This window comes from Oncorhynchus gorbuscha, linkage group LG07, assembly GCF_021184085.1.
Source record: "Oncorhynchus gorbuscha isolate QuinsamMale2020 ecotype Even-year linkage group LG07, OgorEven_v1.0, whole genome shotgun sequence".
Lineage (NCBI taxonomy): Eukaryota > Metazoa > Chordata > Actinopteri > Salmoniformes > Salmonidae > Oncorhynchus > Oncorhynchus gorbuscha.
Window position 1 is genome coordinate 84,343,966 of NC_060179.1, and position 20,786 is coordinate 84,364,751.

At 41.2% G+C, this 20,786-nt stretch overlaps 1 protein-coding gene across 1 annotated transcript in view; it reads right to left on the bottom strand.

Annotated features, from left to right (window-relative positions):
- Positions 1 to 1,274: 1,274 nt before the first annotated feature.
- Positions 1,275 to 20,786, bottom strand: part of LOC124039061 (cadherin-related family member 1-like) — a 43,820-nt gene continuing 24,308 nt past the window's right edge. The window contains exons 10-15 of the mRNA XM_046354941.1: positions 16,505 to 16,657; positions 15,947 to 16,111; positions 13,908 to 13,975; positions 11,250 to 11,478; positions 9,481 to 9,735; positions 1,275 to 3,269 (exon numbers count right to left, since the gene is read on the bottom strand). Of these exons, the coding sequence (XP_046210897.1) occupies positions 2,649 to 3,269; positions 9,481 to 9,735; positions 11,250 to 11,478; positions 13,908 to 13,975; positions 15,947 to 16,111; positions 16,505 to 16,657 (1,491 nt within the window). The 3' untranslated portion in view covers positions 1,275 to 2,648. The remainder of the gene's footprint in view (positions 3,270 to 9,480; positions 9,736 to 11,249; positions 11,479 to 13,907; positions 13,976 to 15,946; positions 16,112 to 16,504; positions 16,658 to 20,786) is intronic.

Genomic DNA, 20,786 nt, shown 5'->3' on the forward strand with positions numbered 1-20,786 from the left:
GTCACTCCTCCATCCCTAGTACCTCCCTGGTCACTCCTCCATCCCTACTGTAGTACCTCCCTGGTCACTCCTCCATCCCTACTGTAGTACCTCCCTGGTCACTCCTCCATCCCTAGTACCTCCCTGGTCACTCCTCCATCCCTACTGTAGTACCATTATTGTTTGCCACATGGCCTTAAATTGTACCAATTTGTTTTTCTTGGTTACTATGTCAATAAATCATGATGTTTTTCCTTTGTGTTAATGATGGAGGAGTCATTGATTGTTTTTTTCCCAAGATGTGTAATGAGAAAATAATTGTCCAGTCCGTTTGATATCTCAGTACACTCCCACAAACATATTTCCGTAGTTCTAGTTTTAATTTATTGTTTTCTGAAACTTAAATCTAGTTCATAAGAACAAACTAGATCCCCACACAATATAATTATTTTTCAAATATTTATTCAAAATGATAAATATAAAGACAATATAAAGTTTTCACCTAAAGGGACAGGCATGTGTTATACAGCATACATACAGTACATACACAGAAAATATTTGATCATTATGTATCCAAAACTTTTTCATAAAGTGTGTACATACTGTACACAGCGTGGAAGTGAATGCTTAAAAATTCTGACCAAGTTTATGGCCAATTTTGAGAAACAGTGATTATATTGACTCACGTGTAAATAAATTATTAGCTAATCTGCCTAATCTAGGGTGACTGATTTCTACAGTTTATTGACTGAAGCAACAAAAAGATCCCTTCAGTTAAATGAGCAATCCACCCCCAATCCAACACCAATCCACCACCAATCCAACACCAATCCACCCCCAATACAACACCAATCTAACACCAATCCAACACCAATCCACCACCAATCCAATACCAATCCACCACCAATCCACCCCAATACACCACTAATCCAATACCAATCCACCCCCAATACAACACCAATCCAACACCAATCCAACACCTATCCAACACCTATCCACCACCAATCCAATACCAATCCACCCCAATACACCACGAATCCAATACCAATCCACCACCAATAAAACACCAATCCAATACCAATCCACCACCAATCCAACACTAATCCACCACCAATCCAACACCAATCCACCACCAATCCAATACCAATCCACCACCAATCCAACACCAATCCACCACCAATCCACCAATCCAACACTAATCCACCACCAATCCACCAATCCAACACTAATCCACCACCAATCCACCACCAATCCAATACCAACCCACCACCCATCCAACACCAATCCAACACCAATCCACCACCAATCCAACACTAATCCACCACCAATCCAATACCAATCCACCACCAATCCAACACCAATCCAATACCAATCCAACACCAATCCAACAGTAATCCACCCAATTAAAAGATTACCCTTTAGAAATGCAAAAGCATTTAAGAAGAAAAAGCAAGTGATTTGAAACAAGAGCTTCAGAATCTTCTAAGTCTCTACTTCAAAATACGACCAACACCATTAGAACGTCACCACACTAATACTTCTCCTACATTTAACATGTGGACTGACCAGATTGTTGACTTTCTTCTTCTTGAAAAGCTCACGTATGACCTCCGCTAGTGCTAGGTGCTGTTAAAACCAATGATTTGCTCGTCGTCTCAGCTAAGGTTGGAAATAGCTAACAAGAACCTTGATAGTGCTGCTGCAAGTTTATTTATTTTTTTAAAGTTTTTTAAAGTTTTTTTTATTATTATTGTCAGTTGTTTTTTTATATATATATTTTTTAAAGTCTGTCACATCTGTGAATGTGGAATGTGTTTTGTTGGTTGATTGAAACACTAAAGAAAATGAAATAAAACTTTAAATTGAAGAAGAAAAAAAAATATTTAAAAAATAATGTCACTTCAGAGGTCTATGAGCACTTCATGTTTAAAAGCAACGGCATTTATCCTCTCAAGAATATCTCATATTTTATAGCTTATAGTCTTCTATACCGTTAGCTGCATTATCACTTTGATGAACAAGTCAAAGTGAGTACATTTGCCAGGCAACATAGTTTACACATTGATCCGTATTCTATATTATAGCACTATTAATGAAAACATTGCATGATCTTAAGCAAATAAAATACAACTTTTCAGGAAAAGTCAGGAAGTCAGGAACACACGTTCAGTTCTGTATACACATAAATGCGCAGTAATCCTTCCCTCAGACATGGCTCAGTAGTTCCCCCTCGGACATTCTTGTTAACATGTTGTTTCCCTCAAGATGGCAGCAATGCAAAAGATTTATCTAACAAGGATCCCATTACATGATCTTCAAGACGGCAGCGCAGAAACATGTCTAGGTATTTCTAATGCTGGATGACAGAGTCCCAAGGGGCACCCTATTCCCTAAATACTATTCTGGACCAGGGCCCCAAGTATCCAACGTGATGTTAACATCTTTAAGAACACATGTAGAAGTGGTTGGATTAAATAGGTTCAGTAAAATGTGTTGCAACATTGCTTTGACAAAGGATGTCGTCAATAACATTTTAAAGGAAATGAACATGCTGTCCTCAACCTTCCTTTACATTTGCAGTTTTACAATCCTAGGACTGAGTAACCTTCAGAAGTCGAGACAATTACTGACAGATTGGTTAGAGTGAAAACACACTACAACAATCAGATTTAATAATAGCTTGAGTTGCTCTCAATTATTTTCTGCTCTAGTCTCATTTTGAGTTCAGAGACCAGGGCTGAGCTGACGGGGATCCTAGAAGTGTCAGAGCTGATGTTTATTTCCCTGCTCTGGCTGGATCTCCTGGAACCAGTGGAGGTCAGGCCCCCAGAGACGGTGGGCACTGCTGCCCAGTGCCGGGGCCTCTCACTGGGCCTGGGGTTGGAGGACGGAGGAGGGCAGGATGGAGGGGGCAGGCAGGGAGCTCTAGGGGGCGTAGGCTTGGGTTTTGACCTGGAGCACCGGGAGCCACCTTTGTTGTTGAGGTTTACGTTGACACTCCCTGCTTCCTGGTCGCCTACAATGAACTTGTTTGACGAGTCATTTCCGCTACCACGGAACGGTACGTTAAAAGTCCACGGCTTGCGGTCCCTTGGCGGTCTCCGTCTGATGACGATGCGACGTGCCGGCATTATCCTGTTGGACTTGCTGTTGCGCAAGAACGTAGCCGTGGAGATCAAGACAGTGATCCCTACCAATATGCTGATGACACCAGCGACCATGCCAAGGGCCTTCATTGGGTTGTCCCTACTTTGCAATAAAAAGTCTGCCATAGGCCCATTGACTTGAGTCTGTAAAAAAGCACAAAGATCAATACTTTTAATCACGGGACTAGATTATCAAACATTTTAAACATTCACCATGTAGGGTCCAAAGCATGTAGGCAAGCAGTGAGGTCAGACATGGATGATCGAAGCACCGACAGAGGAGCCACAGACAGACTACATCTCTATAACAGTACTGACAGAGGGGCATCAGACAGACTATAACAGTACTGACAGAGGAGCACCAGACAGACTACAACCTCTATAACAGTACTGACAGAGGAGCACCAGACAGACTACATCTCTATAACAGTACTGACAGAGGAGCTCCAGACAGACTACATCTCTATAACAGTACTGACAGAGGGGCTCCAGACAGACTACATCTCTATAACAGTACTGACAGAGGAGCCACAGACAGACTACACCTCTATAACAGTACTGACAGAGGAGCACCAGACAGACTACATCTCTATAACAGTACTGACAGAGGAGCCACAGACAGACTACACCTCTATAACAGTACTGACAGAGGGGCACCAGACAGACTACAACCTCTATAACAGTACTGACAGAGGAGCACCAGACAGACTACACCTCTATAACAGTAACAACATGATGACTGCAGGTGGTCCTTTGTGGCTCAGTTGGGGGGGAAAGCATGGGTTCAGCAACACCAAAGTTGGGGGTTTAATTCCCACAGGAAGCTCATAGATGCGCCAATGAAGTATGTACTCACTGTACTGGATAAAAACATCTGTTAACTGGCATATACAGTGGGGAGAACAAGTATTTGATAAACTGCCGATTGTGCAGGTTTTCCAACTTACAAAGCATGTAGAGGTCTGTAATTTTTTATCATAGGTACACTTCAACTGTGAGAGACGGAATCTAAAACAAAAATCCAGAAAATCACATTGTATGATTTTTAAGTAATTAATTTGATTTTAATTTAATTTTTAATTTAAGTAATTTAATTTTATTGCATGACATAAGTATTTGATACATCAGAAAAGCGGAAATTAATATTTGTTACAGAAACCTTTGTTTGCAATTACAGAGATCATACGTTTCCTGTAGTTCTTGACCCGGTTTGCACACACTGCAGCAGGGATTTTGGCCCACTCCTCTATACAGACCTTCTCCAGATCCTTCAGGTTTCAGGGCTGTCGCTGGGCAATACGGACTTTCAGCTCCCTCCAAAGATTTTCTATTGGGTTCAGGTCTGGAGACTGGCTAGGCCACTCCAGGACCTTGAGATGCTTCTTACGGAGCCACTCCTCATTTGCCCTAGCTGTGTGTTTCGGTTCGTTGTCATGCTGGAAGACCCAGCTACGACCCATCTTCAATACTCTTACTGAGGGAAGGAGGTTGTTGGCCAAGATCTCGCGATACATGGCCCCATCCATCCTCCCCTCAATACAGTGCAGTCGTCCTGTCGCCTTTGCAGAAAAGCATCCCCAAAGAATGATGTTTCCACCTCCATGCTTCACAGTTGGGATGGTGTTCTTGGGATTGTACTCATCCTTCTTCTTCCTCCAAACACGGCGAGTGGAGTTTAGACCAAAAAGCTCTATTTTTGTCTCATCAGACCACATGACCTTCTCCCATTCCTACTCTGGATCATCCAGATGGTCATTGGCAAACTTCAGACGGGCCTGGACATGCGCTGGCTTGAGCAGGGGGACCTTGCGTGCGCTGCAGCATTTTAATCCATGATGGCATAGTGTGTTACTAATGGTTTTCTTTGAGACTGTGGTCCCAGCTCTCTTCAGGTCATTGACCAGGTCCTGCCGTGTCATTCTGGGCTGATCCCTCACCTTTCTCATGATCATTGATGCCCCACGAGGTGAGATCTTGCATGGAGCCCCAGACCGAGGGTGATTGACCGTCATCTTGAACTTCTTTCATTTTCTAATAATTGCGCCAACAGTTGTTGCCTTCTCACCAAGTTGCTTGCCTATTGTCCTGTAGCCCATCCCAGCCTTGTGCAGGTCTACAATTTGACCCTGATGTCCTTACACAGCTCTCTGGTCTTGGCCATTGTGGAGAGGTTGGAGTCTGTTTGATTGAGTGTGTGGACAGGTGTATTTTATACAGGTAACGAGTTCAAACAGGTGCAGTTAATACAGGTAATGAGTGGAGAACAGGAGGGCTTCTTAAAGAAAAACTAACAGGTCTGTGAGAGACGGAATTCTTACTGGTTGGTAGGTGATCAAATACTTATGTCATGCAATAAAATGCAAATTAATTACTTAAAAATCATACAATGTGATTTTCTGGATTTTTGTTTTAGATTCCATCTCTCACAGTTGAAGTGTACCTATGATAAAAATTACAGACCTCTACATGCTTTGTAAGTAGGAAAACCTGCACAATCGGCAGTGTATCAAATACTTGTTCTCCCCACTGTATGATATTACGATACATGCGTTTGACGCTGATCCATTCATCCCAGCCTGCTGTGACTGTTGATCATCGAGGCTTAGGATGTGACCCAAATTACAACCTATTCCCTACATGGTGCCCTGCCCGGTGGGCTCATCAGAACTGTCTGTTCCATCTGTTCACTAGCATGTTTCTGATGAGGATTAAGTTCCTGTGACAGGTTCACAAAGCACTGCATTGACAGCTACTGGGTCTCTCTGGTTGATGTGAGAGATTATTCTGTTCTTCTGACAAAGGATCTCAAATAGACACTGGGCCTGAAATTAAAGGACTTCATGTTTGTTCCTGAGAATTGCAACATGACTTCATGTTTGATTCCTAAATCATATATTATATATTATTATATTATTATTATTATATTATTATTATTATTATTATTATTATTATATATTAGTTGTTAGTATAGTAAACTGTTTAAAGTATGCTATGTTAAGTAGTTAGGTTAGTTAAGGTTGGAAGGCTATGTTAAGTAGTTGGGTTAGTTAAGGTTAGAAGGCGATGTTAAGTAGTTGGGTTAGTTAAGGTTGGAAGGCTATGGTAAGGGTTTGGGTTAGTTAAGGTTAGAAGGCTATGGTAAGGGTTAGTTAAGGTTAGAAGGCTATGGTAAGGGTTAGTTAAGGTTAGAAGGCTATGGTAAGGGTTAGTTAAGGTTAGAAGGCTTTGGTAAGGGTTAGTTAAGGTTAGAAGGCTATGGTAAGGGTTAGTTAGGGTTAGAAGGCTATGGTAAGGGTTAGTTAGGGTTAGAAGGCTATGTTAAGTAGTTGAGTTAGTTAAGGTTAGAAGGTTATGGTAAGAGTTTGGGTTAGTTAAGGTTAGAAGGCTGTGTGGTAAGGGTTTGGGTTAGTTATTAAGGTAAGGGTTAGGTAACGTAGGTTTAAACTCTTAGAACTCCCCATCCCGGGGGCAGTATAGAGGGGTAGTCTTAACAGGTTAAACTCACCACAACCGTAGTCAGCAAAAAAAAAAAATGACCCAGAGCTAATTTCAGGTCTGCTGAGCACAAACTTGAGCGTTGTGAAACTTCTGTGCAACTTCCAGCACCCATGTCCTGTAACCACCCATGTCCTGTAACCACCCACATGTCCTGTAACCACCCCATGTCCTGTAACCACCCACATGTCCTGTAACCACCCATGTCCTGTAACCACCCACGTCCTGTAACCACCCATGTCCTGTAACCACCCACATGTCCTGTAACCACCCATGTCCTGTAACCACCCACATGTCCTGTAACCACCCACATGTCCTGTAACCACCCACATGTCCTGTAACCACCCACATGTCCTGTAACCACCCACATGTCCTGTAACCACCCACATGTCCTGTAACCACCCACATGTCCTGTAACCACCCATGTCCTGTAACCACCCATGTCCTGTAACCACCCATGTCCTGTAACCACCCATGTCCTGTAACCACCCATGTCCTGTAACCACCCATGTCCTGTAACCACCCATGTCCTGTAACCACCCATGTCCTGTAACCACCCATGTCCTGTAACCACCCATGTCCTGTAACCACCGAGGTCCTGTAACCACCCATGTCCTGTAACCACCCATGTCCTGTAACCACCCATGTCCTGTAACCACCGAGGTCCTGTAACCACCCACATGTCCTGTAACCACCCATGTCCTGTAACCACCCACATGTCCTGTAACCACCCATGTCCTGTAACCACCCATGTCCTGTAAACACAGAGGTCCTGTAAACACCCATGTCCTGTAACCACCCATGTCCTGTAACCACCCATGTCCTGTAACCACCCATGTCCTGTAAACACCCATGTCCTGTAACCACCCATGTCCTGTAAACACTGAGGCTGTAACCACCCATGTCCTGTAACCACCCAGGTCCTGTAAACACCCATGTCCTGTAAACACCAAGGTCCTGTAACCACCCACATGTCCTGTAACCACCCATGTCCTGTAACCACCGAGGTCCTGTAACCACCCACATGTCCTGTAACCACCCATGTCCTCTAACCACCCATGTCCTGTAACCACCCATGTCCTCTAACCACCCATGTCCTGTGACCACCCATGTCCTGTAACCACCGAGGTCCTGTGACCACCCATGTCCTGTGACCACTATAAGTTACAGTTTTAACAGTGGTCAAGTAGGCTGCTGTGGCTATTTGATCGTGATGTAGGGCCTACCAGAGTGGCCTACCATCAAAAACTATGTAGAAAATGCATCCCATAACATGTTAACATGGAAATAGCTGTTCTATCATTCAGCCTACAGTAGCTGCCAATGTGTGGTGTTCAACGTAAGCCTACATTCACAGATAACATGCAGGGCTCGACATTAACCTGTTTATCTACGTGTCCTTCAGACAACGGAGATGACTGAAAATGTTGTTGAGCTGTTCAATGCAAAATACCAATTTACAAAATAAAAAGCTTTATTATTCCCATAGCATTATTACAGAGTCAGACACATGATGCTCCCCTCTGCCTATTGGCTACTGAGCTTATTCAAGCCTGTATCAAAATACAACACTGCCACTTTAAGTTTTTTTTTTTAAATAATAATAATCATAAGTAATTTACCTGACTGGCTTTTCAAAGACATCTAGAAATGTACATATTTTGGGGTCTTGTAAAAAGTATAAAAACAACAGTTATTTTGCTGTATTTGTTTACAGTCTCTCTCTAGTCGTGGTTTTAAACGTTTTGAAATCTTACAGTCTCAATTTTGCCGTAGATTTATTTTATGCCTGCTCACGTCACTGCAGACATCCGATTGGCCAGCGGTTTATAGCGCACTTGATTTGCTCTCTGGTCCCACCAGACACGGTCATCTGAGACATCCGATTGGCCAGCGGTAGGTTTATAGTGCACTTGATTTGCTCTCTGGGCCCACCGGGGAAGGCAGTTATTACCTTCAGACATAAGAAATGTTCAAAATGGCAACAGTTCTCCTAGCCAGGGCGCAGGGCAGCTGAATCAGGTGCACCAAGTACCACCGACAGCACAAGACTAAATTATTAAAAAGGAATACAAGGCTTTATCATTGTTTTTGTTTTTTACAGAAACGTTTGGCAATCGACTAGGAATGCTTAGGAGATGGACCAGTCGATCGTGATCAACCGGTTCGTGACCACTGCCCTAGAAAGTTGAGTGAAAATTCAATCTCCTGCTTCTCTCTGTGGACTGATATTTCTAAGTGGCAGTCATGGGGAGCTGCAGCTTAGAGGGAACATTGGGTCAGCATTACGGTTAGAGTTAGGTTATGGTTAGGGTTGGGTTAAGGTTAGGGTTGGGTTATGGTTTGGGTTAGGTTAAGGTTCGAGTTAGGTTAAGGTTCGAGTTAGGTTAAGGTTAGAGTTATGTTAAGGTTAGAGTTATGTTAAGGTTATGGTTAGGTTAGGGTTAGGTTAAGGTTAGGGTTCGAGTTAGGTTAAGGATAGAGTTATGTTAAGGTTAGGTTAAGGTTCGAGTTAGGTTATGTTATGGTTAGGTTAAGGTTAGAGTTATGTTAAGGTTAGAGTTATGTTAAGTTTATAACTCTACAGTTAGGGTTAGAGTTAGGTTAAGGTTAGAGTTATATTAAGGTTAGGTTAAGGTTAGAGTTAGGTTATGGTTAGGGTTAGGTTAAGGTTAGGGTTCGAGTTAGGTTATGGTTATGGTTAGGTTAAGGTTAGAGTTATATTAAGATTAGGTTAAGGTTAGAGTTATGTTAAGGTTAGAGTTAGGTTAAGTTTGTAACTCTACAGTTAGGGTTAGAGTTAGGTTAAGGTTAGAATTAGGTTTAGGTTAGGGTTAAGGTCAGGAAACATTGAACTTACCGCCTCAGTGATGTCGATGTTGACCACGGCGGTAGTGCTGAAGGACGGAGATCCTCGGTCCCGGGCTTGGACCACCAGAGACCACCTGCAGTCCTTCTGCTTGGTGATGTTCTGCACGATCTCCATGGACTTGATGTACGACTTCAGGTTGATCTCTCCAGTCTCTGCGTTGATGTCGAAGATGTTGTCCGGCTCAGCTTGCATGATGGAATACTCAATGATGTTATTGGGCGACCCTGCATCGCCATCTATTGCCTGAATGAAACGAGGAAAAATCGGCAAAAACCAAACACATTACTTAAATATATACTGTATATACTCTGAAGCGGTTCTGGATACACTCACATTTTACATATCAGGTAATTATCATCCAAACATTCACTACACAGTGTTTACTAGGGTCGTAACGATTCATACAGTGTTTACTAGGGTCGTAACGATTCATACAGTGTTTACTAGGGTCGTAACGATTCATACAGTGTTTACTAGGGTCGTAACGATTCATACAGTGTTTACTAGGGTTGTTACGATTCATACAGTGTTTACTAGGGTCGTAACGATGCATACAGTGTTTACTAGGGTCGTAACGATTCATACAGTGTTTACTAGGGTCGTAACGATTCATACAGTGTTTACTAGGGTCGTAACGATTCATACAGTGTTTACTAGGGTCGTAACGATGCATACAGTGTTTACTAGGGTCGTATCGATGCATACAGTGTTTTAATAAGATTCATACAGTATTTACTTGTTCATACAGTGTTTAATAACGATTCGATTCATACAGTGTTACCTAGGGTCGTAATGATTCATAGGGTTGTAACGATTCATACAGTGTTTACTAGGGTCGTAATGATTCATAGGGTTGTAATGATTCATAGGGTTGTAATGATTCATACAGTGTTTACTAGGGTCGTAACGATTCATACAGTGTTTACTAGGGTTGTTACGATTCATACAGTGTATTTAGGGTTGTAACGATTCATACAGTGTTTACTAGGGTCGTAACGATTCATACAGTGTTTACTAGGGTTGTTACGATTCATACAGTGTTTACTAGGGTCGTAATGATTCACACAGTGTTTACTAGGGTCGCAATGATTCACACAGTGTTTACTAGGGTCGTAATGATTCACACAGTGTTTACTAGGGTCTTAATGATTCACACAGTGTTTACTAGGGTCTTAATGATTCACACAGTGTTTACTAGGGTCGTAATGATTCACACAGTGTTTACTAGGACCAAACCGGACCGATGGCCAGTGAACCCCTAGGGAACACCTCTACACACCACACTGTACCTCCTTTAGGGATCTATAATTTACCCCCTTTTTCTCCCCAATTTCGATCTTGTCTCATCGCTGCAACTCCCCAACGGGCTCTGTAGAGGCGAAGGTCGAGTCATGCGTCCCGCGAAACATGACCTGCCAAACCACACGTCTTAACACCCGCCCGCTTAACCCGGAAGCCAGCCGGAGGAAACGCCGTTCAACTTCACGACCGAGGTCAGCCTGCAGGCGCCCGGTCTGCGACAAGGAGTAGCTAGAGCGCGATGAGGCAAGTAAAGTCCCCCCCAACCCCGGCCAAACACTCCCCTAATCCGGACGACATTGGGCCAATTGTGCGCTGCCCTATGGGACTCCTGGTCACGGCCGGTTGTAATACAGCCCGGGATCGAACCCGGGTCCGTAGTGAAGCCTCTAGTGCCTTAGACCGCTGCGATACTCAGGAGGCCCACTCTTATCTTATCTTATAGCTACTGTACGTACCTTTACTTTAACAGGTGCACCAATGACCATGGTCCTCTCCACAAGGCTGTCATCGAACTCTGGAACGTGGTCGTTGATGTCCAGGACAGTGACAAACACCTCCGCCAGGCTGTACTTTCCCTCTGTGTCCTCTGCCTTCACGTAGAAGTTGTACTTGGACTTGACCTCAGCATCCAGAATGGCCCAGGCCTGGGTGTATATGACGCCTGAAGACGGATGGATGAGAAACCTGGAATACACAACAGAGAGTGGATTGGCAGTATATTAGTAGTATATTGGTAGTATATTGGCAGTATATTAGTAGTATATTGGGAGTATAATGGCTGTATATTAGCAGTATATTGGTAGTATATTAGTAGTATATTGGGAGTATAATGGCTGTATATTAGCAGTATATTGGTAGTATATTGGCAGTATATTAGTAGTATATTGGGAGTATAATGGCTGTATATTAGCAGTATATTGGTAGTATATTAGTAGTATATTGGGAGTATAATGGCTGTATATTAGCAGTATATTGGTAGTATATTGGCAGTATATTAGTAGTATATTGGGAGTATAATGGCTGTATATTAGCAGTATATTGGTAGTATATTAGTAGTATATTGGGAGTATAATGGCTGTATATTAGCAGTATATTGGTAGTATATTGGCAGTATATTAGTAGTATATTGGGAGTATAATGGCTGTTTGATAGCTTTATATTGGCAGGATTTTAGCGGCATATTGGCAGTATAATAGCAGTATATTGGCAGTATTTTAGGAGTATATTGGCAGTATTTTAGGAGCATATCGGTAGTATATTGACAGTATAGCAGTATATTGGCAGTATATTAGCAGTATATTGGCAATATTTTAGGAGTATATTGACAGTATGGCAGTATATTGGCAGTATATTGGTAGTATATTGGCAGTATGGCAGTATATTGGCAGTGTATTGGTAGTATATTGACAGTATGGCAGTATATTGGCAGTATATTAGCAGTATATTGGCAATATTTTAGGAGTATATTGGTAGTATATTGACAGTATAGCAGTATATTGGCAGTATATTGGTAGTATATTGGCAGTATATTAGCAGTATATTGGTAGTATATTGGCAGTATATTAGCAGTATATTGGGAGTATATTGGTAGTATATTGACAGTATGGCAGCATATTGGCAATATATTAGCAGTATATTGGCAGTATATTGACAGTATGGCAGTATATTGGCACTATATTAGCAGTATATTGGCAGTATATTGACAGTATGGCACTATATTGGCAGTATATTGGCAGTATATTGGCAGTATATTGACAGTATGGCAGTATATTGGCAGTATACTGGCAGTATACTGGCAGTATATTAGCAGTATATTGGCAGTATATTGACAGTATGGCAGTATATTGGCAGTATATTTGTAGTATATTGACAGTATGGCAGTGTATTGGCAGTATATTGACAGTATGGCAGTATCTTGGCAGTATATTGACAGTATGGCAGTATATTGGCAGTATATTGGTAGTATATTGACAGTATGGCACTATATTGGCAGTATATTGGCAGTATATTGGCAGTATATTAGCAGTATATTGGCAGTATATTGACCGTATGGCAGTATATTGGCAGTATATTGGTAGTATATTGACCGTATGGCACTATATTGGCAGTATATTGGCAGTATATTGGCAGTATATTAGCAGTATATTGGCAGTATATTGACAGTATGGCAGTATATTAGAAGTATATTGGTAGTATATTAGCAGTATATTGGCAGTATATTGACAGTATGGCAGTATATTGGCAGTATATTGACAGTATGGCACTATATTGGCAGTATATTGGCAGTATATTAGAAGTATATTAGCAGTATATTGGCAGTATATTGACCGTATGGCAGTATATTAGCAGTATATTGGCAGTATATTGACAGTATGGCACTATATTGGCAGTATATTGGCAGTATATTAGCAGTATATTGGCAGTATATTGACAGTATGGCAGTATATTGGCAGTATATTAGAAGTATATTGGTAGTATATTGACAGTTACAGTTTAATCTTGTATTAAAATTTATGTCAAGAAAGTCCTGTGGTCCAGATGCTGGATAAAGTTTTCTGTATTATCCACAAAGGTAATTATTCGTCCAGTACACATTTTGTATGTCCAATGTTGTTAAAGTGGCACATATTCAGCCATTTTCAATCATTTTCCTTTCACAATGTATTCCCTGTGAAAATTAACAAATACAAAGCAACCTGTTAACTTTAACATGTTTAGAATTAGACTTCCCGTGTCAAGACGGCTAGCAAAACTGGAAGATAAATTGACACTTGTTTTTTTTCAATGTACTGCCTGCCTTGCTTTCCTTAATTGGCCCTCTCTACATGGGGCATCCAAGCCTGGCAGGCTATTTCTTACCCTACAATCCAATTACGAGATTAACCAGTCAGTATCTTGCTGCCATCTTAGAGGAAGCTGGTACAGGGGAAAGGGGGGGAGCTACAGTCTACCAGCAGAGCCAATGATGTTACAAATAATGATATTGTATAAGTGATCTTTTTTTTTGCCCATTTTGATCTATTCAACTGGCTCCACATCAACCGAGGAAGTGATTTTGCACAGCTCATCATGTCCGACAATCATTGGTGTTGGCAGGACTCTACTGCACTTACAGATCATATCTGGATCCATAGATGGAGTACTTGACTTCACCCCAAAGGCCAGAGTCTGGATCATTGGCCTGGAACGCAACCAAGAAAAAGGGAGTTAGAACACTGGAACGGAACATAGAGTGGACTAGAGGAGAGAATTTAGAATGTTGATAGAACACTGGAATGGAACATAGAGTAGACTAGAGGAGAGAATTTAGAACGGAACATAGAGGATACAGTAGAAGTTAGAATACTGGAACGGAACATAGAGGATACAGTAGAAGTTAGAATGCTGGTAGAATACTGGAACGGAACATAGAGGATACAGTAGAAGTTAGAATGCTGGTAGAATACTGGAACGGAACATAGAGGATACAGTAGAAGTTAGAATGCTGGTAGAATACTGGAATGGAACATAGAGGATACAGTAGAAGTTAGAATGCTGGTAGAATGCTGATAGAATACTGGAACGGAACATAGAGGATACAGTAGAAGTTAGAATGCTGGTAGAATACTGGAACGGAACATAGAGGATACAGTAGAAGTTAGAATACTGGTAGAATACTGGAACGGAACATAGAGGATACAGTAGAAGTTAGAATGCTGGTAGAATACTGGAACGGAACATAGAGGATACAGTAGAAGTTAGAATGCTAGTAGAATACTGGAACGGAACATAGAGGATACAGTAGAAGTTAGAATACTGGAACGGAACATAGAGGATACAGTAAAAGTTAGAATGCTGGTAGAATACTGGAACGGAACATAGAGGATACAGTAGAAGTTAGAATGCTGGTAGAATACTGGAACGGAACATAGAGGATACAGTAGAAGTTAGAATGCTGGTAGAATACTGGAACGGAACATAGAGGATACTGGATGCTGATACTAGTTAGAATGCATAGAATACTGGAACGGAACATAGAGGATACAGTAGAAGTTAGAATGCTGGTAGAATACTGGAACATAGAGGATACAGTAGAAGTTAGAATGCTGGTAGAATACTGGAACGGAACATAGAGGATACAGTAGAAGTTAGAATGCTGGTAGAATGCTGATAGAATACTGGAACGAAACATAGAGGATACAGTAGAAGTTACATCAAGCTCACAAGAATTTCCGGGCTCTTCAAAAATAATCTAATCGCACCGGCAATAAACAGTTATCAAACATTTTATTTATCCATAATGAATGTATAAACATATTATGGTATCCATTTATTGATAATATTAACAACTTATATTTTTGTGGACAATATTATTGATTAGGGAGTCCATTGGGACTCATCTCCTGAGAGAAGGTCATACAATGACTATCCATTAGCTGATTGGAACAGTGTGAAGATAAGGTCAAACACGATGTGAGGGGGATTTCACCCCAGCAGGGGCTGTCTACTCAGCTCTATCCAATTCCCTGGGGGTGAGTAGCACACGGCCACACAAGGACATCACAGGGTAAAGGTCAATATGATAAACCCAAACGGGATTGTTTCCATCTCACCAAACTGTAATTCCTGCTAAACATTTACTAGTAGTAATATCCCAGTATAAATAATAATACTGCTACGGAAGCAGATTCATGCCAAAATAAATAATAGTCCAATATGACCTTTATTTCAACATTGTTATCATCGTTGTTTCAATACTACTTTGTACTTCTTTAAGGGCATGAATCTGGTTACACAGTTTCTGTTTACATTTTAGTCATTCAGCAGAGGATCTTATCTAGAGCGACTTATAGTCAAGTGCATTCATCTTAAGACAGTTAGTTGAGTATTGTACGGAGAAAGTAGGTTATCTCTACCAATTAATATCAACATTCAGTGACACTATGCTTGCAGGTCAATCATACAGGCGTTAGTTCTCTCTCTCCTGGCGAAAAAAAAATATCACATTTTGTGGAACTCCTACAAGCCTGAAAAAAAACCTGCTTCCTTTCAGTTTCCAATTAACCTTAACCATTAATATGTATCTATTGGTGGATTATTGTTGGGGGATTACGTAACCATATTTAGCTGGCAGTGGCCTTTGAGTAGAGTTGAATAATCCAGATGTACTCACGGTGACAGACACAACGTTGGAGCCTCCGGGGGAGTTTTCCGGAATACGTGCGATGTAATACTCCGAGGTGAACCTGGGAGTGTTGTCATTGGTGTCCAAAAGATGAATCACAATATCAGCCGACGCACTGAACCTCTCAGGGGTGTCAATCTCCACCGCCAGTAACTGGGTTTTTGGGGGTGGGGGAGAAAATACATGTCAAATCTATCAAATACTCAGCGCTATTTCTGCTGTTGTACTAAAGTAACAACATATATATTATGGAATGAACATGGCGATTGCAACGCCTAGGATTGTGGGTTGGATTCCCTCTGGGACCAAACATAAAAAATATATGCAAGCATTACTGTAGGTCACTTAAGTTACAATTATTATTATATTATATTAAGCAACTCATCGGTTATTACTGTATAATAACCATTATGATTTACCATGGAAATTTCTGCACCGTTTTATTTTTTAAAAGTTCAACCAAATCCATTTTACAGTGTCCCTCCTCGGAGCAAATATTTGATATCCCAGTCTGTCGTAAGTGCAGCTGAAGACAGTCTGAAATACCTTGTATGTTAAGGATTTGCCTTTTTCGTAATCGATGGCAGCAGAGTCTTCAACGATGACGGTGACCTGTGCTTCATTGAGGACCATCTGGGGCACCACTCTGAGTACACGACCAGGCCCCACCAACCTCAGTTTAAATTTAGCATTCGCACCCTGTCAGAGAAAAAAGAAACACACCTAAATGAGGCTGCCGTTGATGACAATATTCATGGTAAATACCAGAATCTTTTGACCTCTGTCTGATAACAGTCACTTTAATTTAGCCTAAGGGCTGAGGGAGAAAACTGTCAATGGAGACAAGTAGAAAATATTATGTAATGTAAAAAAAAAAAATATTTAAAAAACGCAGACAAGGAAATCTGCTAAAATCCTGTTTTCTGGGAACATCGACATAATGATAATGATTCGCTGAATAAGGGATTATGATATTTATTTCTGAAATGGGGTTACGTAATGTGACATACTGTCAACATACTGTTTCGGATGGATAAAGAATCCTTTATGAAATCTAGATTTTAAAAATAAAATAAATACATTTTAGGGCCTTCAGAAATCAACCAGCAAACATGAATGAAACCATAGTCATGGTTGGATATATCAACACCTTAGTATCAGTCAAGAGGTCAGAGGTTAGGGTTCCACACGTTTTTAGGACACACACTATAGGGCTATCGCAGTGGTTTCCATGAGAGTAAGAGGGGAAATAAATCAGGAATGGGGTGATATAGTGTGATATAGTGTGATAGGGTAATGGGGTGATATAGTGTGATAGGGTAATGGGTGATATAGTGTGATAGGGTAATGGGGTGATATAGTGTGATAGGGTAATGGGGTGATATAGTGTGATAGGGTAATGGGTGATATAGTGTGATAGGGTAATGGGGTGATATAGTGTGATAGGGTAATGGGGTGATATAGTGTGATAGGGTAATGGGGTGATATAGTGTGATAGGGTAATGGGGTGATATAGTGTGATAGGGTAATGGGGTGATATAGTGTGATAGGGTAATGGGGTGATATAGTGTGTAGGGTGATAGTGATAGGGTAATGGGGTGATATAGTGTGATAGGGTAATGGGGTGATATAGTGTGATAGGGTAATGGGGTGATATAGTGTGATAGGGTAATGGGGTGATATAGTGTGATAGGGTAATGGGGTGATAGGGTAATGGGGTGATACAGTGTGATAGGGTAATGGGGTGATATAGTGTGATATAGTGTGATAGGGTAATGGGTGATATAGTGTGATAGGGTAATGGGGTGATATAGTGTGATAGGGTAATGGGGTGATATAGTGTGATAGGTAATGGGGTAATATTGGGGTGATATATTGTGATAGGGTAATGGGGTGATATAGTGTGATAGGGTAATGGGGTGATATAGTGTGATAGGGTAATGGGGTGATATAGTGTGATAGGGTAATGGGGTGATATAGTGTGATAGGGTAATGGGTGATATAGTGTGATAGGGTAATGGGGTGATATAGTAGGATAGGGTAATGGGTGATATAGTGTGATAGGGTAATGGGGTAATATAGTGTGATATAGTGTGATAGGGTAATGGGTGATATAGTGTGATAGGGTAATATAGTGTGATAGGGTAATGGGGTGATATAGTGTGATAGGGTAATGGGGTAATATAGTGTGATATAGTGTGATAGGGTAATGGGGTGATATAGTGTGATAGGGTAATGGGTGATATAGAGTGATAGGGTAATGGGTGATATAGTGTGATAGGGTAATGGGGTGATATAGTGTGATAGGGTAATGGAGTGATATAGTGTGATAGGGTAATGGAGTGATATAGTGTGATAGGGTAATGGGGTGACATAGTGTGATAGGGTAATGGGTGATATAGTGTGATATGGTGTGATAGGGTAATGGGTGATATAGTGTGATAGGGTAATGGGGTGATATAGTGTGATATAGTGTGATAGGGTAATGGGTGATATAGTGTGATAGGGTAATGGGGTGATATAGTGTGATAGGGTAATGGGGTGATATAGTGTGATAGGGTAATGGGTAATATAGTGTGATAGGGTAATGGGGTGATATAGTGTGATATAGTGTGATAGGGTAATGGGGTAATATAGTGTGATATAGTGTGATAGGGTAATGGGGTGATATAGTGTGATAGGGTAATGGGTGAGATAGTGTGATAGGGTAATGGGGTGATATAGTGCGATAGGGTAATGGGGTGATATAGTGTGATAGGGTAATGGGGTGATATAGTGCGATATAGTGCGATAGGGTAATGGGGTGATATAGTGTGATATGGTAATGGGGTGATATAGTGTGATAGGGTAATGGGGTGATATAGTGTGATAGGGTAATGGGTGAGATAGTGTGATAGGGTAATGGGGTGATATAGTGTGATATAGTGCGATAGGGTAATGGGGTGATATAGTGTGATAGGGTAATGGGGTGATATAGTGTGATATAGTGCGATAGGATAATGGGGTGATATAGTGTGATAGGGTAATGGGGTGATATAGTGTGATAGGGTAATGGGGTGATATAGTGTGATAGGGTAATGGGGTGATATAGTGATAGGGTAATAGGGTGATATAGTGTGGGGTAATGGGTTATATAGTGTGATAGGGTAATGGGGTGATATAGTGTGATAGGGTAATGGGGTGATATAGTGTGATAGGGTAATGGGGTGATATAGTGTGATAGGGTAATGGGGTGATATAGTGTGATAGGGTAATGGGGTGATATAGTGTGATAGGGTAATGGGGTGATATAGTGTGATAGGGTAATGGGGTGATATAGTGTGATAGGGTAATGGGGTGATATAGTGTGATAGGGTAATGGGGTGATATAGTGTGATAGGGTAATGGGTGATATAGTGTGATAGGGTAATGGGGTGATATAGTAGGATAGGGTAATGGGTGATATAGTGTGATAGGGTAATGGGGTAATATAGTGTGATATAGTGTGATAGGGTAATGGGGTGATATAGTGTGATAGGGTAATGGGGTGATATAGTGTGATAGGGTAATGGGTGATATAGAGTGATAGGGTAATGGGTGATATAGTGTGATAGGGTAATGGGGTGATATAGTGTGATAGGGTAATGGGTGATATAGAGTGATAGGGTAATGGGTGATATAGAGTGATAGGGTAATGGGTGATATAGTGTGATAGGGTAATGGGAGTGATATAGTGTGATAGGGTAATGGGGTGACATAGTGTGATAGGGTAATGGGTGATATAGTGTGATATAGTGTGATAGGGTAATGGGAGTGATATAGTGTGATAGGGTAATGGGGTGACATAGTGTGATAGGGTAATGGGTGATATAGTGTGATATAGTGTGATAGGGTAATGGGTGATATAGAGTGATAGGGTAATGGGTGATATAGTGTGATAGGGTAATGGGGTGATATAGTGTGATAGGGTAATGGAGTGATATAGTGTGATAGGGTAATGGAGTGATATAGTGTGATAGGGTAATGGGGTGACATAGTGTGATAGGGTAATGGGTGATATAGTGTGATATAGTGTGATAGGGTAATGGGTGATATAGTGTGATAGGGTAATGGGTGATATAGTGTGATAGGGTAATGGGGTGATATAGTGTGATATAGTGTGATAGGGTAATGGGGTGATATAGTGTGATAGGGTAATGGGGTGATATAGTGTGATAGGGTAATGGGTAATATAGTGTGATAGGGTAATGGGGTGATATAGTGTGATAGGGTAATGGGGTGATATAGTGTGATAGGGTAATGGGGTGATATAGTGTGATAGGGAAATGGGGTAATATAGTGTGATATAGTGTGATAGGGTAATGGGGTGATATAGTGTGATATAGTGCGATAGGGTAATGGGGTGATATAGTGTGATAGGGTAATGGGGTGATATAGTGTGATAGGGTAATGGGGTGATATAGTGTGATAGGGTAATGGGGTGATATAGTGTGATAGGGTAATGGGGTGATATAGTGTGATATGATAATGGGTTATATAGTGTGATAGGGTAATGGGTTATATAGTGTGATAGGGTAATGGGGTGATATACTGTGATATAGTGTGATAGGGTAATGGGGTAATATAGTGTGATATAGTGTGATAGGGTAATGGGGTGATATAGTGTGATAGGGTAATGGGGTGATATAGTGTGATATAGTGCGATAGGGTAATGGGGTGATATAGTGTGATAGGGTAATGGGGTGATATAGTGTGATAGGGTAATGGGGTGATATAGTGTGATAGGGTAATGGGGTGATATAGTGTGATAGGGTAATGGGGTGATATAGTGTGATAGGGTAATGGGGTG